At 51.6% G+C, this 26767-nt stretch overlaps 1 protein-coding gene across 1 annotated transcript in view; it reads left to right on the top strand.

Annotated features, from left to right (window-relative positions):
* Positions 1-21302, top strand: part of KBTBD12 (kelch repeat and BTB domain containing 12) — a 46056-nt gene extending 24754 nt beyond the window's left edge. The window contains exons 4-6 of the mRNA XM_055136966.1: positions 211-408; positions 19345-19524; positions 20958-21302. Of these exons, the coding sequence (XP_054992941.1) occupies positions 211-408; positions 19345-19523 (377 nt within the window). The 3' untranslated portion in view covers position 19524; positions 20958-21302. The remainder of the gene's footprint in view (positions 1-210; positions 409-19344; positions 19525-20957) is intronic.
* The last annotated feature ends 5465 nt before the right edge of the window (positions 21303-26767 follow it).

Below are 26767 nucleotides of genomic sequence, written 5' to 3'. Positions count from 1 at the left end.
GAAGGAAGGAAGGAAGGAAGGAAGGAAGGAAGGAAGGAAGGAAGGAAGGAAGGAAGGAAGGAAGGAAGGAAGGAAGGAAGGAGGGAGGGAAGGAAGGAAGAGAAAGTCAGAAGCCCCAGTCCTATGACCTAAGCCACGGAGGGTGGGTGCTGTTTGTCGTGGACTGTCTGTTAGTGACCCTCTTACTCTGGGGCCTCGTTATTCTTGCAGGTGGAATTGGCTGCATTGGTCGGGACAAGGGGCAGGTTCGGAAGTGCCTGGACACGGTGGAAATCTACAACCCCGACGGGGACTTCTGGAGAGAGGGTCCTCCTCTGCCCAGCCCCCTGCTCTCCCTCCGAACCAATTCTACCAACACGGGGGCCGTGGACGGGAAGCTGTATGTCTGCGGGGGCTTCCACGGAGCAGGTAAGAGCCCATCTTAGTCCTGGGCACCGCCTTTGGCGCTGGTTTTGACCCACCACTGGCGAATCTCCTCGGCGTTCACCTGTGGCCTCTCAGGTCGAGTGACCGTGAGGAACTCACCCCACCCCTGACCGTGGGATTCACAGTAGAACCATTACCTCTGCGGGCCAGTCTCAGAGTCCGATGGGACCCAGTCTATAATGGCTCTGGGACGTAGCATAAGATAGAAGTTCAGGGGCCGGAGAGATGGTACAGCGGGAAGGTGCTCGCCTTGCATGCGGCTGACCCGGGTTCAATCCCTGGCATCCCATACAGTTTCCCGAGCACTGCCAGGACTGATTCCTGAGTGCAGAACCAGGAGTGATCCCTGAGCACTGCCGGGTGTGGCCTCAAAACAAATAACAACAACAAAGAGTTCAATACGGTTGTGGAACTAAAGAAGATATTTTAAAATACAAAAAAATATGGACCTGGAAAATGGCTGAAAGAACTTTGCATGTGGGACTCCCATGTTCCGTCCCTTGCACACCCCCCACTCTCTGATCACTGCAGAGCTCCAACCCCTCCCCCAAGGTCCCCCCAAAAGTAGAGAACAGATAAAAGAAAAATAACCTCAAGTATTAGAGTATTGGTTTTTGGTTTTGGTTTTGGTTTTTCGTTTGGGGGCCACACCCGGTGGTGCTCAGGCGTTACTCCTGGCTGTGCTCGGGGGATACTCATGGGATGCTGGGGTCAAACCCAGGTCGGCCAGGTGCAAGGCAAACACTCTGCCCACTGTACTATCTCTCTCACCCATCAAACATTAGGATTTATCTGTCTATTGCTCAAGAGATCCTATCCTCAGAAGATTGATTCTTTCCCGGTATTACCACTAGAAATGAATTGCTTCAGAGCGTTTCTAAAATAACCCCTCATGCATATGTGTATTGCTGAACTCAGTGGGGTGCATATATCTAATTGTGGCATAATTGCCCTGCATTATGGATTCATCATTTTTCAATGCAACGGAGTTTGAAGTCTGCACAAACCTAATAAACAAACGTCTCCAAAATGTGATTCATTGCAGTAGTAAATAAGCCAAATACAGTTACATTAAAAATGACCCTTTAGGGGGCTGGAGCGATAGCACAGAGGGTAGGGCATTTGCCTTGCACGCGGCCGACCCGGGTTCGATTCCTAGCATCCCATATGGTCCCCTCAGCACTGCCAGGAGTAATTCCTGAGTATTGCAAGGTGTGACCCAAAAACCAAAAAAAAGGAAAAAGAAAAAAATGACCCTTTAAAAGACTGAAGAAATAGAAGAATAGTGGATGAGGCACTTGCTTAGCACGCAGCCAGCCCGGTTGGTCCTCAGAACCACATAATGTCCCCTGCACCTGCCAGGAGTAAGCCCTAAACATTGCCAGATGTGACCCCAAGACCCAAAAGCCAAACAAGCAAAATGAGTCTGTAACTGAAGCTCTGGCCCAAGGGCTGAGCACCTAGGCCCTGGGTTCAATGCAAGCAGCATCCCAAACCCCGCCCCCCCACCCCCAGGCAGCACCAGGTATAGCCCACGCACATTAAAAAATGACTAAAATTCTAATTATACTCTAGAAGTACTACCCCAGGAAAGCATGCCTCAAAAGCACTTCAAACTTTGGAAGCATGCCAAACTGAAAAGCTAACGCTGCAGCCAAGACTTTCATGGCTTCCTCTGTGCTTAAAGCACACAGCGATATGTAAGTTAAAAGTGAGCATTGTGGAGTCGGGGAGATGATACAGCCGGGGGAGGGGGGGATGCTGGTCTTGCACACACTTGACCCAGGTTCAATCCACAGCATCCGGTACGGGTACCAGAGCATCTCTAGCAGTAATTCTGGAGCACACACCAAGGAGTAACCTCTGAGCATGACCACACACACACACACACACACACACACACACACACACACACACACATACACACACACACATCAACATTGACACAATTTTTTAAAAGACTTTGGAGATTAAGAAATCAAAAGCCTTAAGTGGGCCTTATTTGATATTGATTCACATCTTCTATTAGAGACATCTTTTTTTTTTCTCAGATAAACTGAGAAAATGGAATCTTTGGAGTACTGAGTGATATGATAGAACTGTTCATTATCTTGGGTTATAATAATAATGCCATTGCCGTTTTATGTAAAAGCACTGCACTGTAGCACTGTCATCCCGTCGTTCATCGATTTGCTCGAGTAGGCACCATAACATCTCCATTGTGAGACTGGCTGTTCCTGTTTTTGGCATATTGAATGTGCCACGGGTAGCTTGCCAGGCTCTGCTGTGCAGGCCAGGATACTCTCGGTAGCTTGCCGGGCTCTCCGAGAGGGACGGAGGAATCGAACCTGGGTTATGAAAAAGAGAAAGAAAAAATCTACAACAGTCCTGACGATGAGTGGTTGTTCAGAAATGTTGATGAATGGAATTAACGTGGTCTAAAGTTGGCTTTAATTTACTCTCTAGCAAATAAATTTTAGAATGGAAATGAGGTTGACATTGGGGAGGGGGACAAGAACAGATTTCACAACAGCGCTGGTCAAATGTTGACCCTCATTAAAGCTGGGTGATGGGGGGCTGGAATAGTATGTGGAGCCCGTGTCCAAACCCCAGCAGCTCACAAGCTGGCAATGGATACACAGAGATTTATTTATACACAAGCATCTTGGAAATGCTTGAAAATTCCCAGGATAAAAAAAAAAAAAACTGGGGCTGGAGCAATAGCACAGCGGGTAGGGCGTTTGCCTTGCACATGGCCGAACCGGGTTCGGTTCCCAGCATCCCATATGGTCCCCTGAGCACCGCCAGGAGTAATTCCTGAGTGCATAAACCAGGAATAACCCCTGTGCATCGCTGGGTGTGGCCCAAAAAGCAAAAAAAAAAAAAAAAAAAAAAAAAAAAAAAACCTTGGGCCGGAGCGATAGCACAGCAGGGAGGGCGTTTGCCTTGCACACGACCGACCCAGGTTTGATTCCCAGCATCCCGTATGGTTCCCTGAGCACCGCCAGGGTTAATTCCTGAGTCCAGAGCCAGGAGTGACCCCTGTGCATCGCTGGGTGTGACCCAAAAAGCAAAAGAAAAAAAAACACTTTAATTCCTTCTTTGTTCTTCACAGGGCATTGCAAAGAGGCCTTTCAAACCCTTTTCTTAATATCTTCTATATCATAGTGTAGGAAAATAACAGCCTGTTAAAGCAACAAGAAACCTCTAAGGAAAGCTAGAAGCATCGGAGCGAGGCCCCAGCCTCTGTGCTCACTTTTCCACCAGGATCTCCTCTGGCGTTGATTACGTGCCCCCCTGGCCACCCTCTGGCTCTCAGCTTCTTCTTGACCAAAAAAACAGAACAGAGAACAAATCCAAGCAGTAGCATCAGTATCTGGAGTGGGGTAGAGAGTAATTAGCACCTAAGGGTCTAGATGCTGCTCTGTTCTGCCTGACTCCTCCACATCATCTTCCTTTGTAGGCTACTGAGTTAGACCATCGACATCCTCCTGTTTTTTTCCCCACTTACCTAAACCTATGCTAGGAGCCAACCTCTTTTCTTGGTACTGTATTGGGCAACAAATGCTTCCAGCTGAGGGAAAGGGATCTTACATGTGTGTCCATTTGAGTTATTTGGTAGATTGTCTGGGATTAACTGAATGAATCATCACTGGGCTTTTATGAAAATGAGAACAATTAAAGAATAGCGTGCTCAATTTGCCAAGATGGTTTAGCATCAGACGTAAAACCAGTCACGTATGTTTGCCTCCGTCTGTGACACAAATCTACTCCTCTCATTCATTTATTCAGGAAACCACAGTCAAGAAATTAATCTCTTGGGCTGGAGCGATAGCACAGCTAGTAGGGCGTTTGCCTTGCACGCGGCCGACCCGGGTTCGATTCCCAGCATCCCTTATGTTCCCCCGAGCACTGCCAGGAGTGATTCCTGAATGCAAAACCCAGGAGTAACCCCTGTGCATCGCCGAGTGTGACCCAAAAAGCAAAAAAGAAAAGAAAAAGAAATTAATTTCTTATCATCTAGTTAGTAAGTTTGATCAAATGTATTGAAACATACCACTTACAAGCATTCAGGATACGATCTTGAGATGATCAGGATTTGTTAAAAAGACAGATAGCTATACAGGTAATAAATACAGCAACTTGGTTTGGCTTTAAATAGTAAGTTGACTACTTCTATTTTTCTCTCCAAATTCCACTAAAATTACAGCAGTGAAAACCCTAAAATGAGAGAAGAGGAAGATCAACAGCACCAACACTTTTGGAAGACAGAGGGGCCAGATAGATAATACAGTGGGTAGGCCGCTCGCCCAACGTGTGGCTGGCCTAGGTTCAATCCCTGGCACCCTATATGGTCCCCTGAGCCCCTCCAGGAGTGAACCCTAAGTACAGAGCGGGAGTAAACCCTCAGCACTGTTAGATATGGCCCAAAAACAAACAAACAAAATAATATTGGGAGTTCAGGAGAGGAGGAAAGCAGATAAATGGGTAGAAATTAACTAGACTTGAGAAAATTCTAAACTTTGTGCAGGAAAAACAGATATCCAGGAAGAAATTGATAACCACAGTATCTCTGTAAGAGGGAACAAAAGCAATACTACCCAAGTATGAAGCCAAGGGGTCAGAGATATAGTATAGCAGGTTGGGCATTTGCCTTGCATTCAGCTGACCTGGGTCCAATCTCATATGCGCCCCCCCAAGGCCACCAGGATTGATGCCTGAGAGCTGGAGTGATGGCACAGTGGGGAGAGCTCACACTTTGCACGTGGTCAACCCGGGTTCGATCCCCCGTACCCCATATGGTCTCATGAGTACTGCCAGGAGTGATTCCTGAGAGCAGAACCAGGAGTAAGCCCTGAGCATCAAAACCGAACAATCAAACAAAAGAAAAAGGCCCTCAAGCAAAACCCACATTGCTGTGTGTGATCCTACAACTAAACAGACAAAAGAAAGAGTGATCCCTTAGTGCAGAGCCAGGGGTAACCCCTGAGCATCACCAGGTGTGGCCCCAAAAACCAAACAAGCAAAAGTACACATGAGGGTTAGCTGAAAGACAGAAAGACCTTGAATGCCCCCCGCCCGACTCTCAATAGTTTGATAAAACCCTGCCTTGACCCCAGGGAAAGTCTGACATGGAGGCCAGAGGTAAGGTGAAGGGTCCAGTACCACGACGAGAAGTGGACAGTGATAAATTACATGCCGGCTGTTGAGAGTCCTACTCATCTCCCTTCCTTGGCTTCTAAAATGTGGGCAGGAGACTGGAAAATTCTCCTTTGGGGATGTAACCAGACCCAAAAATAACAGGAATCAGACAAACAAAATAATCTGGAAAAAAACAGAAACTGTGTCAATGGAACAGGCAAATGATATTTAAAGGAGCTCTTGGCCAAGGAGAGAGTTTTATGGTCTAGAGCTATACTGCGTATGTGGGGCCAGAGAGATAGCACAGTGGGTAGAGCACTTGCTTTGCATGTGGCCAATCCTGGCTTGATCCCCAGCACTACATATGCCTCCCTGAGCACTGCCAGATATAATTACTGAGTGCAGAACCAGGAGTAATCCCTGAGCACTGCCAGATCCAAAAAACAATATATTTTTTTTAATCTTAAGCTGAGATCAGAGAAATAGTCCCGTAGGGAAGGCACTTGCCTTGCACATAGCTGACCCCAGCTCAGTCCCCGGCACCACATAGGGTCCCCCGAGGAGCGATCCCTGAGCACAGAGCCAGAAGTAAGCTCTGAGCACAACCAGGTTCGGCCTCACCCCATGTCAAATATCTGCCGAAAAAACTTAAAGTTAAAAAAAAAATCCTCTGGGAAAGTGATTTCCACCTTCTCATCCAAGCTGCTGGCCTATGAACGAAGTGCGGTCATGTTTTCGAGTGTCCACAAAGCATCCCCTCTCTGCCTCTCTGGTCGAGCCTGCCTTCCCCAAAGTGCACGTGTAGGTGAAGAGAGGGGAGAAGCCGGGAATTGGCTCGTGGGAAAGCAGAGGCCGTGCATGTGCCAGGCCCTGGAGGTGATCCTGGGTACCACCAGCGCCTATAGGGAAAAAATGTAAAACTCTGAACAGGGGATCCTGGTTACCGTAGAGGAAAGCTGAAGCCATGAGGCCCGTAAGCAGCGGGCTGCAAGGGGGCCCGAGGGCAGCTGGTCCCCAGCAGCACTGGTCAAAGGCTCTGCAGACGTGACTCCCAGAAGGGCGACTGTGGCCCAGCCTCGGTGTCTGGAAACAGTCAGACATCTAGACATTTGGAGCAGAGCAATGAGAACACTATTGGCAGACCGGGCTGCTGGGTCAGGTGCTTGGAGGACAGGAGCACTGGGTTCAATCCCTGTCTGGCCCCCTGAGGACGCCCGGGAGTGGCCCCAGAGCACCTCCGGGTATGGCTCAAACTAAGTGAATAGTGACCTTCGGCGAAAGCAAGAGGTTTTGGTTTTTGGGTTTTTGTGGGGTTTTTTTGTTTTTTTTTTTGTTGTTGTTGTTTTGTTTTTTTTTGCTTTTTGGGTCACACCCGGTGATGCACAGGGGTCACTCCTGGCTCTGCACTCAGGAGTCACCCCTGGCAGTGCTCAGGGGACCCTATGGGATGATGCTGGGATTCGAACCTGGGTTGGGCGCGTGCAAGGCAAACGCCCTCCCCGCTGAGCTATCACTCCAGCCCCAAAAACAAGAGGTTTTTACAGGGAAAGCACGTTCGTTCTGTGTCTCATCTGAAATTCCAGGTGGCCGTGTCTAATCATGTACATAGGAAGTGTGGAGCTAAGCAAAATTAGGCCTTAGCGAGACTGGAAATGGGAAGGACAGCAAGCTGGCAGCCGGCGGGGGCCAGGGGAAAGTCGATACCACCCGCGCCACAGTGCAAGTCAAGAGCCAGAGAGATGGAACAGCAGGGAAGGCATCGGCCTTTCACACAACTGACCCCTCGCCACATACGGTCCCCCAAGCACTGCCAGAGTGACCCCAAAGCACAGAGCCAGGAGTAAGTCCTTTGCACCTCTGATTAAGACCCAACCCCCCAAAAAAGAAAGTTAATAAATTCAGCAGGGTTTCAGGAGAGAAGATTGATGTCTTAAAAATTGTATTCCGGGGCTGGAGCGATAGCACAGCGGGTAGGGCGTTTGCCTTGCAAGCAGCCAACCCAGGTTCGATTCCCAGCATCCCATATGGTCCCCTGAGCACCGCCGGAAGTAATGCCTGAGTGCAGAGCCAGGAGTAAGCCCTGTGCATCGCCGGGTGTGACCCAAAAGGAAAAAAAAATTGTATTCCTCTACTCTCACGATGCACAATCCGAAAATAAAACTAGGACAAAAATTCCTAGTATTTTTTGACAGTGAAATTTTTTTTTAATTATTATCAGAGATAGTGCAAGGGTTCAGGTGTTTACCTCTCATGTAGCTCACCTGGGTTCAGTCTGCGGCACCCCCAAGAACCTTCAGGGGTGATCCCTGAGTGCCAGGGGTGGCCCCCAAACAAACAAAAGGCAAAATACCCTGAAATTTCAGTTGCAGCCACACAGCTGTGCCAACAGACTGGAAGTCACTGAAAGCTGCAGTTCGCAAAGATGAGCTTATGGGGTGTGGACTAATTTCCGGTCAGGCTGTTCTTCAGGAAAGGGTCAGCGCCTGCCGCCCCTACTGCTCCGTCAGTGAGGGGGGAGGATGAGGCTGAGTCCCGCAGGGGCCAGCGTGTGGGGAGGGGGCTGGGGAGAGGACAGGCTTCAGGCACTTGCCTTCCCTGCAGCCAACAGTGCTGCCCCCAGCCCCCTGCGCCCCGCCTGCAGTGATCCCTGCATGCAGAGCCAGAGGTAAGCCCCGGGCTCCGCTGGGCGTGACCCCAAAGCAAGAGATGCAGGAGTCCCCCGGGGAAAGAGAAGAGATGCAGGGAAGAGATGCCGGCTCCAAGGACAGAACCGGTCTCCGGATGGATGCAGAGAGAGACAGGGAGAGAGAGAGAGAGAGAGAGAGAGAGAGAGAGAGAGAGAGAGAGAGAGAGAGAGAGAGAGAGAGAGAGAGAGAGAGAGAGAGAGAGAGAGAGAGAGAGAGAGAGAGAGAGAGAGAGAGAAGGCGCCACCAAGTGGCAGGATGGAGTCCCAGCGCCCCAGAGTGCCAGCGCCGACCTCAGGAGCCAGCGCAATCCTGCCTGGGTCACCAGCATCCCGGGCTCTTAGATGGGCCCTCGGGGCCGTGCACACCCACAAGGCGGCAAGGCGGGGTGACTTCCTGCCGATGCCGTGCCTGCTCAGGCTCCGGCTCCAGCTTTGGGCTCTGTTTTTATTTGCTTGTTTTAATTTTTATTAAAAACACCATGATTGGGGCCGGAGTGACAGCACAGCGGGGAGGGCGTTTGCCTTGCACGCGGCTGACCGGGGTTCGATTCCCAGCTTCCCATATGGTCCCCTGAGCACTGCCAGGGGTGATTCCTGACTGCAGAGCCAGGAGTAACCCCTAAGCATTGCCGACTGTGACCCAAAAAGAAAAAAAAAAACACCATGATTCACAAAGTTGTTCATAATACAGTTGTTTCAAGCATTTGGTGCTCCAACACCGCCAGCCTGGCCTTCCCCCACCCCCCACCAGTGTCCCAGTTTCCCTCCCAACCCTGACATGGCCCCTCAGGCACATAACAAACTTACTTATGTTGCTTATTCCAACAAAACTTTAAGAACTGGCAAATAGAATGACCAGAGGATAAATCAGTAAGAGCCAGTTGGTGATTACTATATGACTTTGGCCTGTGTAAATGAGAAAATCAACATCATTTAATACAATATAGTAAAATATCCATTTACACACTTACGTTCTCAATTCTAGAATCTAAAATGTATTACGTTGAATATTATTTTATAGTTGGATCTCATTGTGGTAATAATCATGTCTTAACCTGTCACTAATAAAACTTTTAAAGCAATTCCGTATTAATATATTTTGGAGTTTCCATGGAATAGTTTAGGCCTACATATGAAAAATTTCCCATACACTTTATATAAACACTGTGCTTTACAAAGTCGTTCACGATGATTTGTTGCAGCTTTCAATGTTCCAACCCCAACCCCACCACCATTACACCTTCCCCCCACCACTGTCTCCAGTTTACCCACTGCCCCTTCAGCCTGCACCCTCGGGTTCTCTGAAAAAGAGAAAGAGGGAGAGAGGGAGGGGAGGGAGGGAGGGAGGGAGGAAGGAAGGAAGGAAGGAAGGAAGGAAGGAAGGAAGGAAGGAAGGAAGGAAGGAAGGAAGGAAGGAAGGAAGGAAGGAAGGAAGGAAGAGAGGAAGAGAGGGAGGGGAGGATGGAAGGAAGGAAGGAAGGAAGGAAGGAAGGAAGGAAGGAAGGAAGGAAGGAAGGAAGGAAGGAAGGAAGGAAGGAAGGAAGGAAGGAGGGAAGGAGGGAGGGAGGAAAGGAGGGAAGGAAGGAAGGGAGGGAGGAGTGGAGAGAGGGAGGAAAGGGAGGAGCGAAGGCACATTGAAAACTATTTTTTTTAATTGTTTTCTTTTTGGGTCATACCCAGCCATGCACAGGGGTTACTCCTGGCTCTGCACTCAGGAATTGCTCCTGGCGGTGCTCAGGGGACCATATGGGATGCTGGGAATTGAACCTGGGTCCCTGGGTCGGCTGCGTGCAAGGCAAACGCTCTACCCGCTGTGCTATCGCTCGAGCCCCACATTGAAAACTATTTTCCATTTAACTCACTAATAAATGTAGAGTAAAGCTGAGAGCTCACAGAGCCTGCACCGTCTGCTCGGGGCTGTTCTGAGCCCTCTGCATGTCTCCATGTTTTCATTTATTCGAGTCTCACAGAAGCCTATGAGGGAAATAACTGTCACGCCCCTACTTTGCAGGAGCTAAAATCACCCAGAGAAGTCATACAGGGTAAGTGTTGACTCTAAGGAGCAAACCCTGATTGATTAGTCCTCGAATCTGTACTTTCAACCTGCCAGTGAAACCTGTTTCTCAGTTCCAGACAGAGAAAAGCAGGATGTTGGGGTCTGGGGCCTGGGGAAGTGCTGGATTATTCCACTACAAGGCCCCAGCGGAGAAACCCCTTGTCCCGAATGATGATGTCTCTGGTTCATTCATTCCACACACCTTCACTGAGCACCTCCGAGGCGAGGCGCCCCAGAGACTCGCCTGTGAGTGAAGCCGCCCCAGCCGTGACGAGCTAAGTGGGAGCCAGAGGAGCAGGCTGCGCTGTTAGTGGGGAAAGCACGCCGCCAGCTGCTTAGAACGGCTCCTCAGGGGAAAGCTGCTCCCAGCTTTCAGGCCGGGAAAGAACAAGGTGGGCACTGAGTGGCATTTACACCAGAAAGCAGGTGAGCAAAGGCCTAAGGGAATCCCGTCAAGAGGCAGAGCGGGAGCCTAGAAGGGTCAGCACCAGCCTGATTTGGTGTCATTTGGATGTTTAAAAAATAGAGACCAGGGGCTGGAGAGATAGCACAGCGGGTAGGGTGTTTGCCTTGCACGCGGCCGACCCGGGTTCAAATCCCAGCATCCCATATGGTCCCCTGAGCACAGCCAGGGGTAATTCCTGAGTGCAGAGGCAGGAGTAACCCCTGTGCATTGCCAGGTGTGACCAAAAAAGCAAAAAAAAAAAAAAAATAGAGACCATACTCAGATCGGGACTGGGCCTCCTCCCCCCAGCTCCCCAGTTTTCCAGTAGCTTGGCAGTTAGGCGCACAAACCACCCCCTCGCCGTGTCATCTCATCAAGGGCCAAGACTCAGAGACTATAAACTAAAGCTCCTGGAAGACAATGACACAGAATTCCCTGGACATTATGTTCTATCCATAACAATACAAAACAAATCGTCTAGCATTGCCTTTTCGGCAGGCTTCAGTGGTGTGAGACTGGTGTCGAAATATCAAATGTAACCAAAGTAGAGAGAGAGAGTATGGGGGAAATTGTCTGCCACACAGTCAGGGGAAGGGTTGGAACGGGGGTGGGGAGGGGGAATACTGAGGATTCGGTGGTGGAAAAGGTGCACTGGTGAAGGAATGGGTATTTGATGATTGTATGAAACTCAAACATGAAAGCTGCGTGACTATTTCTCATGGTGAATCAAAAAAAAGGGCTGGGGAGAAATAATAATAAAATAATAAAATAAAATTAACATTCTGAATTAAAAAAGAAAAAGAAATGTGGAGTCCATGCCCAATTCAATCAGCTTAATCAGTGGCTGAATAAATAGCAATACTCCTACAGTATTTAAAAAAAAATAGGGGCCGGAGATATAGTACAGCGGGGAGGTTGTTTGCCTTGCACACAGTCAAACTGGGTTCTATCCCCGGCATCCTATATGGTCCCCCAAGCACTGCCAGGAGTGATTCCTGAGTGCAGAGCCAGGAGTAACCCCTGACCACCGCCTGGTGTGACCATAAAAATCGAAATTAAAAATTACATATTTTTGGGGGCTGGAGCGATAGCACAGTGGGTAGGGCGTTTGCCTTGCACGCGGCCGACCCGGGTTCTAATCCCAGCATCCCATAGGGTCCCCGAGCACCACCAGGGGTAATTCCTGAGTGAAGAGCCAGGAGTAACCCCTGTGCATCGCCGGGTGTGACCCAAAAACCAAAAAAAATAAAAATAAAAACACCAAAAATTACATATTTTAATAAATAAACATTTTTTTTTATTTATTTATTTATTTATTTATTTATTTGCTTTTTGGATCACACCCGGCGATGCACAGGGGTCACTCCTGGCTCATGCACTCAGGAATCACCCCTGGTGGTGCTCAGGGGACCCTGTGGGATGCTGGGAATCGAACCCGGGTCGGCCGCGTGCAAGGCAAATGCCCTACCCGCTGTCCTATCACTCCAGCCCCTAAATAAACATTTTTAAAACCACCATTTGTTGTCATTGAAACACACCGTGTACAAAATCCACAGCTGTTGCAGGAATATTTCATCGCAAAGGCTTTTGCTCGTCTGTACCTCAGAAACTGCACTCAGGGTACTAGGGGGTTGTGATTTGTAATGTGCAAACTACAGTTAATTGCAGATAGAATCACCCTTTTGGGACCCCAGTAAAAGATTTCATTCAGGTAAAATTATCAACAGATGCTAAAAGCAATGGCTGAAAGTTGATTCACCTGGCACCAAAATATAACTGTATTAATCACAAGACGAAGTTAATCCTTATTGTAGAAAGGAAAATTGGGGGCCAGAGAGATAGTGCAGCTGCGAGGGCATTTACCTTGCATGCAGCCAACCCACAGTCAACCTCTGGCACCCCATATTGTCCCCCAAGCATCGCCAGAAGTAATTCCTGAGTGCAGAGTCAGGGATAATCCCTGAGCATTAACAGGCGTGGCTCCAAAACAAAAAATAAGAGAAAATAAATACTTTTGCAATGGAGCAATTGGATGGTCACTGTTGTGACAAAATGATCGTGAATAATAATGATCAGGACCATCATCATTATAGTTTTATTATATTTTCTTCCTATGTGCTACAATATGAATGATTTTTGCACCACTAAAATTTTTCAGTCTTGGAAAGTCTTCTGCTTTCTGGTTTACAGAAAATACAAGACAGACAATCAAATATAATGAGGAAATAATCAGCAAATTTAGGCCATGGGACATTGATTTTAAAAAATAAATAGAATAGGGGCTGGAGAGATAGCACAGCGGGTAGGGCGTTTGCCTTGCACGCGACCGACCCGGGTTCAAATCCCAGCATCCCATATGGTCCCCTGAGCACGGCCAGGGGTAATTCCTGAGTGCAGAGCCAGGAGTAACCCCTGTGCATCGCCAGGTGTGACCCAAAAAGCAAAAAAAAAAAAAAAATAGAATAAATAAATAAAATATAAACTCTTAAAAGATGCTCAGATTTTTTTTCTAATTGAATCATCATGAGATACACAGTTACAAAGTTGTTGGTGATTGGGTTTCAGTCATCAACAGATGCCCCAACACCCGTCCCTCCACCAGTGTACACTTCCACCACCAATGTCCCCAGTTCCCCTCCTGCCACCCCCCACCCCCCAGTCTGCCGCTATGGAAGGCACTTTTTCTTTTTTCTTTTTTTTTCTTTTTCTTTTTGCTTTTTGGGTCACACCCAGCGATGCTCAGGGGTTACTCCTGGCTTTGCACTCAGGAATTGCTACTGGCAGTGCTTGGGGGACCATATGGGATGCCGGGGATCGAACCCGGGTCGGCTGCATGCAAGGCAAACGCCCTACCCGCTGTGCTATCGCTCCGGCCCCCTGGAAGGCACTTTTCTTCCAGGAATGGTCCCTGCTCACAGAGCCAGGTATAGCCCTGAGCACTGCCCGCATGCCACACCCCCCTCTCTCTTCCCCCCAAAAAGAAAATCTACCTTACTCTTATTTTTTCTTTTCCACCTGTGCTTCTCCCTGGGGCTGTCTGATCTGGGGCCACACGATTCTGTAGCCATCAGCTTCACCTCTCAGCTCTGGTCCTACAGCCTGACACTGTCAGACCCCAGAACTCCGGGCTGTGTCCGTCGCTTGAGGGCATGTGTCCCTGTGTCCCTGACCTCTGAGGTGCTGATTCGAGGAGTCCAGCCTCCGATCCCTCCCTTCCCCTCCGCCCCTTTGGGCTTCGTTTCCAGTGGAGCTGACGGCTCCCAAGAGTGACAGGGGATCTAAAGTGGAGCGTCGCCTGAAGCAGACGCTGGAACAAGAACTCAGGTGCTAATCTTTCCACGAGCCCCCTAAGAGAATGCGACAGAAAAGCAACTATTTCCCAAAGCAGGCGAGACCACCCTCCACAGGGGTGGGGGGGCGCTGGAATGATGGCGTGGGCGGCAGGAGACTCAGGTGTGACCGTACCTGGCGTGGGCTTTTTCGTAGGTTGCCTTAAAGATGATCGATTTCCAGGAGGTCACTGGGTAATTTTTTCCCCCAGAAAAAGGGGCAGTAGTAAATCAAATAAATTTTGCACCTCTGCAGAAGGGAAGAAGGAGTCAGTGGTGTCGCTGTGGTGGGCTCCATGCCATGGAAAATCCTGGACAGTGGGAAACACCGCAAGCCTTTTCCTCCCATAGAGGGTGGAGTGGGCTGGAGCGATAGCACAGCGGGTAGGGCGTTTGCCTAGCACGTGGCCGACCTGGGTTCGATTCCTCCACCCCTCTCAGAGAGCCCGGCAAGCTACCGAGAGTATCCCGCCCACACGGCAGAGCCTGGCAAGCTACCCATGGCATATTCGATATGCCAAAAACAGTAACAACAAGTCTCACAATGGAGACGTTACTGGTGCCCGCTCGAACAAATCGATGAGCAACGGGATGACAGTGCGACAGTGCAGAGGGTGGGACCTGGGTCGTTTGCCTGCAGATCATCTGCTGTGCTCTGGCTTGCCCCTCCGAGCTAAGACAGTCTGGAAGCTTAGGGGCGCAGGGTGAGGGGAGGGGAGCTGTGATGAGCACCCCTAGGACGGGGGTCGCAGAGGGCACAGCCGACAGCGCCCGGTGACACCGCCCAGCCACTGCCATTCTCCAGGCCCACGCTTACACAGAGAAGGCTTTGTCCCTCTGAGCCGCAGAGACCCCGAGGAATGTTGTCAGCTTGCGGTGATTCTAGGGAATCGGTCTTGTCTCGCCGTGCGTTTCACGCTCTTGGAATTTCTCTGTTGGCTTTGGACTCTTCGCCTCTGGAATGCCTCCGGTTCCAGGAACTTGGTTTTCCTGCCGGGTTAACAAACCGAGCTGTGTGTTTTTGGATGTCGTTGCACACATGGAAGCTTGGCATTAATTCTCGAGCAGGAAATACGGTTTCCTAGTAGGAGACTAGAACTCAAGGACTGGAGAGATGAGGGCCAGGTGGCCTGGGGCATGTTTGGAAGCTTCCCACAAGTTGCAGCAACCTGGGTACTGTGTGAGCCCTTTCTTACAGTTAAATGGATGCGGAATCTGGCTCTGATCACACGTGGCTCACATGACACATCCTTCGTGCCTATTTACTTAAATGTGTAGAATAAGAATGTGCAGAGTAAGAAATAGTCCCAGGGGCTGGAGAGATAGTACAGAGGGTAGGGCACTTGCTTTGCTTGTGTCCAACCCAGGTTCAATCCCTGGCATCTCACTGAGTCCCCTGAGCACTGCCAGGAGTGATCCCGGAGTGTGGAGCCAGGAGTAAACCCTGAGCATCAGTGGGTATGGTCCCAAAACAAAAACAAAAATATTTAAATAATCTAAATTCTCTTAGAGGGTGGGATGACCACAGAATAGATGAACAATACTTAGAATTTTCCTGCTTGCCTTTTATCTGTTCTGCTCTTATGATTCTAACTTCAATCAACTGAGCTAACTGATAACTTAAACCCTTAAAGCATCTCCTTCCTGGGCCTTTCCAACAATTTTGTTGACATGTGTCTTCGGTTTTCTTAATTCTGGAATATTAATGTTTACTCTTTTATCTTCTTTTGCATTTTACAGAACTGACATTTTAAAATAATAGTCCTTGGGATCGGAGGGATAATACAGCAGATAGGGCATTTGCCTTGCACGAGGCTGACTAGGGTTCGATTCCCAGCATCCCATAGGGTCCCCCGAGCACCGCCAGGGGTAATTCCTGAGTGCAGAGCCAGGAGGAACCCCTGAGCATCGCCAGGTGTGACCCAAAAAACAATAAATAAATAAACAAATAAATAGATATTTTTAGATTTTTTTTTCTTTACGGGGTGTGGGGTCTCCAAAGCACAGCGCTCAGGAAGCCTGGGGACCCTTCCCTGGGACTCTTGGCAGGGACCTGAAGGTGCAGTGCTGCCCAGGTGCTGCAGGGGCTCCAGGGACACCGTGGGGTGCTAAGGCTAGACGCCAGGTCAGCTGCAGTCCAGGCACGCGCCTTACGCGCTGTCCTATCACTCTGCCCTTTTCCATCTTTTTCAGTTTTTGGGTTTTTTTTTTTTTGCAATTTTCCTATGGGCAAATTCAGGGCGTGTGTCCAAGCTGGACTGTCACATCACTGCTCTGTTCTTATCCAGCCATGGCATCTGCCCGTCGCTCTAATGAACCTGGTTGGATCTTCTCTAGTTCCACCCCTATGTAGCTGCTCATTTTCCCCTGTGACATGGACACTGAGGAGACCCTCACAACCGCTGAGTGTGCCACTTCACCATGTCTCCCAGGAACCGTTCCCTGAAGGGTAAAGCACTTCCTGTCATTTGTATGTCTGTGTTCTTGATTTTTTTTTTTTTTGCTTTTTGGGTCACACCTGGCGATGCTCAGGGGCTACTCCTGGCTTTGCACTCAGGAATCACTCCTGGCGGTGCTCAGGGGACCATATGGGATGCTGGGAATCGAACCCGGGTCGACGGCGTGCAAGGCAAACGCCCTACCCGCTGTGCTATTTCTCCAGCCCTGATTTTTTTTTTTAAACTAAGCAGTTCTCTAACTTCTCTTCAGATGAAATACTATGACCATCTTCCTGCTTAGTATTTTATTTTTTGCCATACCCGGTAGTGTTTTGGGTTACTCCTGGCTCTGCACTCAGGAGACCATATGGGATGCCGGAGATCGAACCAGGGTCAGCCGCATGCAAGGCCAGCACCGTACCCGCTCTGCTCTCTCAGCCCCTTCTCCCTGCTTTTAAGAACAGACTCGAGGGCCTGGAGAGACAGTATAATAGATCAGCTACTTGCCTTGCACACAGCTAACCAGGGTTTGATCCCCAGCACCACGAACCATTTCCAAGCCCACCAGAAGTGAACTCTGAGTACAGAGCCAGGAGTAAGCCCTGAGCAGCACTGGGTGTAGCCCTCTCAAAAAAAAAAAAAAAAAAAAAAGACTAGAATCCTGGGTTACACCCAAGAGGGAGTTGGCTGCATTCAGCCTATCTTCTCGACTCAATGAAATAAGACTGAGGGCAGAAAAAATGCCTGGGACAACTCTCTGGGACTCCTGAAAAGTAAGTGGGCAGGATATGGAGAGGAGAACAGCCTTGAATAGCCACATCGGTGATATGTTGCCTGTTTTCCCCTCATCTCTCTGGTCTGGACTCAAAAGTCAGCCCAAAGGGACTGGAGAAAGAGTACAGCAGATGGGAGCTTGTCTTGCAGGGACTGACCTGGGTTTAATCCCATAGGGTCCCCTGAGCATCACTGTCACTGTCACTGTCATCCCATTGTTCATCAATTTACTCGAGCGGGTGCCAGTAACGTCTCCATTCATCCCAGCCCTGAGATTTTAGCAGCCTCTCCTTACTCATCTTTCCCAACGATTGGAGGCTTCTTTCAGGATCAGGGGAATGAGACCTGTTATTGTTGCTGTTTTTGGCATATCGAATATGCCACGGGGAGCTTGCCAGGCTCTGCCGTGCGGGCGGGATACTCTCGGTAGCTTGCCGGGCTCTCCGAGAGGGGTAGCCTCTGAGCATAGCCAGAAGTAATTCCTGAGGGCAGAGCCAGGAGTAATGACCCCTGAGTCCAATCCCAGGTGTGGTGCAAAGAAACAAAACAAAACAAATAAGGGTCAGCCCAGAGAAACCAGAAAGAGCTCAAGGAGAGAAGATTTTGGGAAAGAAGCAAGATGACCCCGCTTGGAGAGAGCCTAAGGGGAATTTTCTTTCCTTTCTTCTTTCCCCCACCTCAGCGGTCAGGTGTGAGAGGAGGGGACGGGCCTCCAGCTCACAGGGGAGCCCTGAACGGGGACACACACACTGAGTCTGGGGGCTCTTCGGCCCGAGGAAAGAGACCCAGGGTCAGCATCAGGGGGCGGGCAGAGAAGATCAAGCCCGAACAAGGACCCCCTCAGCCTTGCAAACCCCTGGGGTCATCCCCGGCTACCCATGGATGCCTTCCCCCAAATGGTAAACTGAGAACAGATCAGAAAAGTGACCCTCCCGGCCACTGCGTGAGGGCTAGGAGCGGTCAGCCCCACCCCGCCAGGCCTCGGAACTCACACCTGCCTTTGGAAACGGCAGAAGGTGGGTCGGAACACGTGGTGGCTGGCCTTCCTGTGTCGGTTCTCTGCTGCAAAACGAAATCACAAGTACCTGATGCGCTCGGGGCTCCGGGTTCGGATCCCAGAGCGTCACCAGGTCTCCTTCATACACCCTGGTTGGACCTGGTGGTCCCCAGAGACCTTCCCTGAAGGGGGGAGAAAAATTAGCATTTCCCATAGGAATGTGGCATTGCAACAAAATTTCAGTTCCTCTGGGCCCAGTGGGTAGGTCTGGCGGAAGTTGCAAGCATGCATCAAAACTCAGCCTAACCCCTTCCTTCACTCCAATCACTGGGAAAGACGAGTAAGGAGAGGCTGCTAAAATCTCAGGGCTGGGACCAATGGAGACGTTACTGGTGCCCGCTCGAGCAAATCGATGAACAACGGGATGACAGTGATACAGTGAACTCCTTCACTGATGCCTTTACTATCTGACACACTGAAGGTACCCGCGGAAGGTGCCTTTTATTATTTATTTATTTATTTATTTTTCTCTCTTTTAGCTTTTGGGTCACACCCGGCAATGCTCAGAGGTGACTCCTGGCTCTGCACTCGGGAATTATTATTCCTGGCGGTGCTCGGGGGACGGTATGGGATGCCGGGGGTCGAAACTGGGTCAGGCATGTGCAGGGCAAGTGCCCTCCCAGCTGTGCTCTCTCTGGCCCTAGGAGCACCTTCTGTGACTTACTTTTCTCATGCACAGTCCTGTTAATGCTGCTCACCCTATTCTCCCTCCCCTCGCTCGGGGTCCAGTTAATGTATTCAATGCTGGGTCCATGCAAGGGTCCGAGCTGGTGCTGTTTGACCCTAGATGCAGGGGGTACCCGGGAAACCTCGGCACTTCACAGGGACCCACAGGGTTACACAAGCAGTACGCGGGCAGCTCGAAGGTGGCGGTGGGGGGGGGGTGGTGTTGGACCCCACACTCTGCCCCCACAAGACCTTCCAAGCCGTGCGCCTCTGGGACGAGCGAGTCCCCGTGACCTTTCCCCTTTCCCACGTCCCTGCCATTCAGATCGCCATGAGGTCATCACCAAGGAAATCCTGGAGCTGGACCCCTGGGAGAACCAGTGGAACGTGGTGGCTGTTAACGTCCTCATGCACGACAGCTACGACGTGTGCCTGGTGGCCAGGATGAACCCCCGGGACCTCATCCCCCCGCCCTCAGACCTGGTGGAGGAAGATGAACAATGAGGTCAGTGCGGAGGAGGGGGGCGGGGGGACCACCCGCCGCGTCCGCAAGGGTGGGGTCCGCAGGGGAGAGAGACCCCACGTGCCAGTGACCCCCCACACACGTGCTTCCTGAGCCTGGGGCGAGAGCTGGGCGGCTGGGGCTTCGGGGAAGGGCGTGGGGTGGACAGGACTCTCCCCGGTGGATGCTGCAGAGGGTCCTGGAACGTCACAGGGGTGCAGGGACCACTGCACGCTGCGGAGACTCGGGTTGGGCTGAGGAGGCAAACTCCCGAGGTGGTCCAGCCCCACGCGAGGCGGGAAAGGCAGGTTGCAGCTGGGCTCCTGGAAGACGGAGCCTGGTCTCGGGCGGAGGCTCCGGTATTTGGGGGTCAGACCCAGCAGTGCTCAGGGATCCCTCCTGGCGAGCCCCGAGACTGAACTGAGTCAGTCCTGTGCGCGGCAGACGCCCTGCCCACTGTACCCTCACTCCAGCCCCCCAGCCAGGGGTTCGAGGACGGGCAATGTGCAAGCAAGATGCCTCTTCACGGGGCTGGAGCAATAGCACAGCGGGTGGGGCGTTTTCCTTGCATGCAGCCGACCTGGGTTCGATTCCTAGCCTCCCATGTGGTCCCCTGAGCACCGCCAGAAGTAATTCCTGAGTTACACCGCCAGAAGTAACCCCTATGCATCACCAGGTGTGACCCAAAAAGAAAAAAAGAAAAAAAATTTAAAAAAAAGAAAACAACAACAACAAAAAGATGCCTCTTCATGCTCTGCTGTGGCGTCGGCCCTCAGCTCTGCTCTCACCCTCCGCCCACTGCGTGGCCTGCCAGGGGCCTACAGGGGCCCCCAGACACCCAACAGGCCTCAAGTCCCACCCCGGAGAGCAGGAGATCTCTCCCCCAGACAGCATCCGCGTCCCCAGCAGAGATACAGAGTTCCTCCCTGGTCCCCTCGGGCACTGGCCGGGCTCCTGGGCTGGAGGTCCAGCCCCAGGCCTGCTCGCAGACCCCCAACCTTCTGCAGTCCTGTCTGAACAGACCAGGTTCCAGAGTGGAGGGAGCACCTTCCGGGGGCTGCCCCCACGGGCCCAGCCTGTGTAACCTCCTACCGTCTGGGGGGAGAGGGGTGGAGCCTCCTGTCCCACCACACTGCGACTCACCAGGAACCAGCCACTCCCAAACTAAGTTTAGGGGCCCCCTGGCACCACACACGGGCATCTATCACTGACACTTGAACTTCTACATCTGTTTGGGGACTTTGGGGGGTTTCAGTTTGTTTGCTTGCTGCGGGGAGGAGATTGGACCACACTCAGAGATGCTCAGGGGTGACTCCTGGTTCTGTGCTCGGGAATCACTCCTGATGGGGCTCAGGGGGCCATGTAGGGTGCCCGCGATCAAAGCCAGGTTGACTGTGCTCAAGGCCAGCGCCCCTTGCTCTGTCCTCTCTCTCCAGAAACCTTGACTCCACCTCCGGAAGCCCGGTGGGAACCACAGATTGCCCTGAGCTTGCAGTGCCACGGTCACTCCTTGGAAGTTCCACGTTACAAGTCCCTTTTGGAGGAGGAGCAGCCAGAAACTTCCTGAGCACGTTCCCACAGGGAGAATGTTCTAGATGGGGGCAGCCTTGTGTGGGGAGGCGGCCAGGGGAGCCCAGGCCCCCAGGTTCTAGCTGCTAGCCCTTCGGGAAGGCAGGTGATGGGAACCGAGGCTGTGGGCACCTGCTTCCGCCATGGTGAAGGGTCGGCCCTGGGCAGAGCTCTCGATGGCCGCTGCGGAGTAGCACTCCTCACCCTTGGGGTCAGGGCAGGCCAGAGATAAGGTGGAATTCTCTCCGGGAAGATCCGGATCCTGGCTTTGTTGTGATGAAGGGATAGTCCCGGGGAGGGGGTCGGGGGTGGAGGGGTCCCTGCCCCCCACCCCACAACTCCAGCTTCTTTTTTTTTTCAATGTTTTTATTTTCCAAAGCAGTTCACAGTATTAGATTACACTTAGTATTTGAACACCAATCCCACCACCATGACACCTTCCTACCATCATATTTTGGGTGTTTCCATCCCAAACCCCAACCCCTGCCCCAAAGCAGAACCGAAATAATATATTTTGTATTGTTTGTTATGAAAACATGCTGGAAATGCTACAAAAAAATTTCCTTAGAGGAAAGAGTGTGAAGATGGTTGTATTTCACCCAGGTTGTATTTCCCCCATTAAGGCCTTCTAGAAGAGATCACTCACATATTGTTAACATATCACTAACATATCATTAACATAATGCTATATATATATATATACACACACACACACACACATATATATATGTATATATATATATATATATATCACTGTCACTGTCACTGTCATCCCGTTGTTCATCGATTTGCTCGAGCAGGTACCAGTAACATCTCCATTGTGAGACTTGTTACTGTTTTTGCCATATCGAATATACCACAGGTAGCTTGCCAGGCTCTGCCGTGTAGGTGGGATACTCTCGGTAGCTTGTAGGGCTCTCCAAGAGGAATCAAGCCCGGGTCGGCCGCGTGCAAGGCAAACCCGCTGTGCTATCACTCTGACTATATGTGTGTGTGTGTGTGTGTATTTGTAAAAAAAAAAAAAAAATTTCCCTCTAAGACTGGTGGCCTCCTACTTTGAGCCCCATCGATGTGGTGCGGTCCTCTTGGCCTCTCCAGCTTCCTTTCCACGTCACCCTTCCCTACTCCGCCTGCCCTCCACCCGGGGGCGGCAGGTCCCTGGATCGAAAGGCCACGTGCTGGCTTTGACCCGGGGCCTCTCACCCCAGCTCCGCTCTCCCTGTGGTCTGGAGCAAGGTGAGCTTGGTGGGCCGCACTTCCCTCATGCCAGAAGGGGAAGGAAAGTCCGGCCTTGCTTCCTGAGTGTGCAAAAGCCGAGCAAGGTCCCCGTTAGGTGCTAAAACAAGAAACCTCCTTCACACCCACCGGAGATGTCCAAGGTGCTGTAAGGGCCTTTCCCTGAGCCTCGTGTCCAAGGCAGCCCCGTGTCGAGTGGGATGGCGGGACTCCTGGGGGTCTTGAGAGCCCTGGTCCCTTACAGCCCCCGCAGCATGGTTACCAGCCGAGCAAAGGTTTGCTCCAGCCACTAAGTTCTGGTGCTCGCTGCCTAGCTCCTGTATTTTGGATGAAAAATGAGATGTGTTTGCCCTCCTATGCGTGAAATATGGTGAATGAACTTTGAGACGCTTTTCCTGTCACTCCTGTTTCCACTTTCTCTGAAGGCTGTGCCAGGGGTGCGGGGAGGGCGCTCTCGGCCGCCGCTGTTGATACGGTGGAGTTGCAGGAACCGGGGAGCCGGCATTCCTGGTCTCAGGACTTGGCCTTGGGTGAGGGAAGTGGTTTCGAGCCAAGACGGCTTACGGCTTACGAGACTGCACCTGGCCGCCACACCCTGTGTAGCTGGTGTTCCAGAAGGCGCCTGGTTCTCCCTGATGCGATGAGCCAAAGCTTTGCATTGGAATGTCAAAGGTTGCTAATAAAGATTGCTTTCCGTGTGTGCTTTGTTTTACAGCTTCACATACGTGTCCTTTGAAAAAGGGCGTGAGACGGGAGAGCAGCGAGTTTAAAGGTTCCCTCCAGCTGGCCCACAGGGGGAAGGAGACCAGCAACTCCTCTCCAGGGAAGATAGCCCCCTGTAGGCCAGAGAGATAGTAGAGAAGTTAAGGTGTCTGCCGTGCATGCAGCTGTGTCGGGGGACGTGGGTTCAAATCCCAGCACTGCATCTGATGCCTCGGAACCCCCAGGTGCGCTCTGCACCCTGCAAAAAAAAAAAATTCCCTTTTCAGACCCTGCAAATCACTATAACGTTCTTCTTAGTCTTGGGGATTTGGGAGGGGGTTGCTCAAGGTGTATTCCTGGCTCTGCACTCAGGCATCACTCCTGGCAGTGCTCGGGGGAGCATATGTGGTACCAGGGACCAAATTCGAACCATCTGCATGAAAGGCAGGTGCCCTACTATGTCTCTCCAGCCCCAGTCACTGGGACATTCTGTGATTCCTCCCAGCAAACCTCTTCCTTGCTACACAAGGGCTGGTAACTATTGCACCTCCTCCCCTAACATAGCAGCACCATCCCCCCTTCTCCATCTCTGATCAATTCACCCTTTTTTTTAAATTATTGAATCACTGTGAGATAGTTACAAGCGTTCATGTTTGGGTTACAATCTCACAATGATCAAACACCCATCCCTCCACCAGTCCACATTTCCCACCACCAATATCCCGGGTATACCCCCCCTTTCCCACCCTCCCCCTGCCTCCATGGCAGACAATATTCCCCATACTCTCTCTCTGCTTTTGGGCATTATGGCTTACAGCACAGACACTGAGAGGTCATCATGTTTGGTCTATTATCTACTTTCGGCACACATCTCCCATCCCGACTGATTCCTCCAGCCATCATTTTCTTAGTGATCCCTTCTCTATTCCATCTGCCTTCTCCCCTCCGCTCATGAAGCAGGCTTCCAGCTATGGGGCAATCCCCCTGGCCCTTGTATCTACTGTCCTTGGGTGTCAGCCTCATGTTATTCTACACTCCACAAATGAGTGCAGTCCCTCTATGTCTGTCCCTCTCTTTCTGACTCATTTCACTTAGCATGATGCTCTCCATGTCTATCCATTTATAAGCAAATTTCATGAGTTCGTGTCTCCTGACAGTGCATAGTATTCCACTGTGTAGATGTACCATAGTTTCTTTAACCAGTCATCTGTTCTAGGGGACTTGGGTTGTTCCCAGATTTTGGCTATTGAATTCACACTATTCTTAGCCCTGAAAACCCTGAACGGTTCAGCCAGTGGAGTGAAGATGTTACAGATGCTGAACACCTCAGTGGGTGAGAATGGTGACGTCTTAGACCCATCGGAGCCAAGACCAGCTGGAATCAAGAAAGTCTAAGATGGGGACCGGAGCAATGTAGAGCGGGGAGGGCACTTGCCTTGCATGTGGCCAACCAGGGTTCAATCCCTGGCATCCCATATGGTTCCCCAGCACTACCAGGAGAAATTCCTGAGTACAGAGCCAGGAGTTAGCCTGAGCATCACTGAGTGTGGCCCAAAAACAAAACCAAAAGAAAAACAGAAAGAAAAGAAAAAGAAATCCGGGCTGGAGCAGGTAGGGCGTTTGCCTTGCACGTGGCTGACTCGGGTTCGATTCCCAGCAACCTATATGGTCCCCTGAGTACCACCAGGAGTAATTTCTGAGTGCAGAGCCAGGAGTAACCCCTGTACATCACCAGGTGTGACCCACAAAGCAGAAAAAAAAGAGAGAAAAAAGAAAAAGAAATCCAAGGTGGAGGACCAAATGACCAACGATGGCTTCCAGTTTCATTGTTCATGCAGTATAGTACATTCATGCAGTATAGTGCATTCCCACGCTAAAAATCATACTTTCAGTGAGTGACCAGGAAGTGAGCAAGTATGGTTAGAATCTGGGCCGCCCCCTTCACTCCAGGAAACGCCATCCCGAAGCCCTCCCTCCTCTTAAAAACCCATGCCTCGCCCCCCTCTTGTCAAACCCCCTCTCTGCACCCGAATGACCTACACGTCTGTGGAGAAGGGACGGCCGAGGGGGCCTTCCTGCATACCATCCTCTGAGCGCGCCCCTTGGTTTGGGACCTGCTTCCTGCTCAGAACTGCTCTCCCTACAGGGCTGCGCTCTCGACCGTTTCACACCTGCCCCGGCCTGCGCGCGGCTCCACAGAGCAGCGTAGAACAAGGCGCTGACCAGTGGCTTTCAGCCTCCCTGCAGCTGCAGGCTGGCCTGGGTCCCCACAGACCCTGGGGGGAGGCCACCCCAACTCTGAGAGTCCGCTGTCGCCACGCTGGTCACTGCGCCCCGTCTGATGCCCATGTGTGCGCTGCTCCCTCAGAACCCCATTCCCGCTAGTTCTGACAGAAACGCCTCCCCAGTTTCCTGACTCTTCCCAATGTGGTCACACAGACCTGGGGACAGCCGCCAGCCCACCCTGACCGGCATGTCCTGCTACCCCGGGAGTGGGGGCATGACCAGCCGGAAGGGCACGGGGGAGCCATGAGCGGGACACGAGGAGGGACAGAGGTGGGCACTCGGAGTTGTACCTCCGGACTCTCTGTCCTGCCTGTGGCAGGAGGAGGACAAAGAGACAAAGGTGACCAGAGATGACCATGGCGCCATGCTGAGTCCCGCCCTTACGCCTCAGCAAAACAGCTTAGTGGGTTTCACTGTTGCTGTTGTTGGACTCCATCTGGCTGTGCTCAGGGCTGACTCCTGACTCGGTGCTCAGTGATCACCCCTGGCAGGGCTTAGGGAAGATGTGCAGTGCCAGGGACTGAGCCCAGGGATCCAGCACCTAACGAGCAGTTTCTTCAAACAGTAGATGCACACCTACCTCGGCCCAGGTGGCTCCCGGCCGCCCACCCCCGGGCCTCCCCCGAGATAAACCGCACCATGGGCCGTATGAAGACGTGGAGTCTGTGCATATTCGTTGGAAACGACCAAATGCCCCACGACTGGAGAACAGATGAACAGTCTTCTTCCGTACCGCAGCTGCCAGGACCGTGATCTGTTTCTGTGCCTGGACTCAGGGATGCCAGAGAGCTAGTGAAATGGATTCTGAGATGTGAACGGAGCTGGAATCACACAGCCGAGATGTTCCGGGTGTTTCCGGATTGCAGGAGAGGGTCCGGGTCCCCAAAGCCACTGAAGGAGGCTCAGGGCAGAGGGAGGGAGTCAGGAGCTCATGCTGGCTCCTGGGCCCTCCCACACCGCAGGCCCAAGCTCACCGCCACCTGAGGGCCAGAGGCAGGGCCAGAGGCAGAGCAGGACCCGGCCCTGGCCTCTCTCCCGCACCGGGACACACAGGGCCAGCTGAACACAGGGCAGTTGTGAGTCTCAGAGGGAACGCGGGACCTCCTCCACCCCTCCCGCTCCCCGATCTGGGCTGCCAGGCCTGTGCCCACCTGCCCTGTGCTCTCATACTTCGAGCTTCTTTTTTTTTTTTTTTGCTTTTTGGGTCACACCCGGCGATGCACAGGGGTTACTCCTGGCTGTACACTCAGGAATTACCCCTGGCGGTGCTCAGGGGACCATATGGGATGCTGGGAATCGAACCCGGGTCAGCCATGTGCAAGGCAAACGCCCTACCCGCTGTGCTATCGCTCCAGCCCCGCTCTCGTGCTTCTTTTTTTTTTTTTTTTGCTTTTTTTTTGAGGGGGGTCACAACTTGCGATGTACAGGGGTTACTCCTGGCTCTGCACTCAGG

The sequence above is a fragment of the Sorex araneus genome, chromosome 4 (assembly GCF_027595985.1).
Source record: "Sorex araneus isolate mSorAra2 chromosome 4, mSorAra2.pri, whole genome shotgun sequence".
In the NCBI taxonomy this organism is placed as follows: domain Eukaryota; kingdom Metazoa; phylum Chordata; class Mammalia; order Eulipotyphla; family Soricidae; genus Sorex; species Sorex araneus.
The sequence above is the reverse complement of the archived record's forward strand: the minus strand, read 5'-3'. Positions and strand labels throughout refer to the sequence as shown.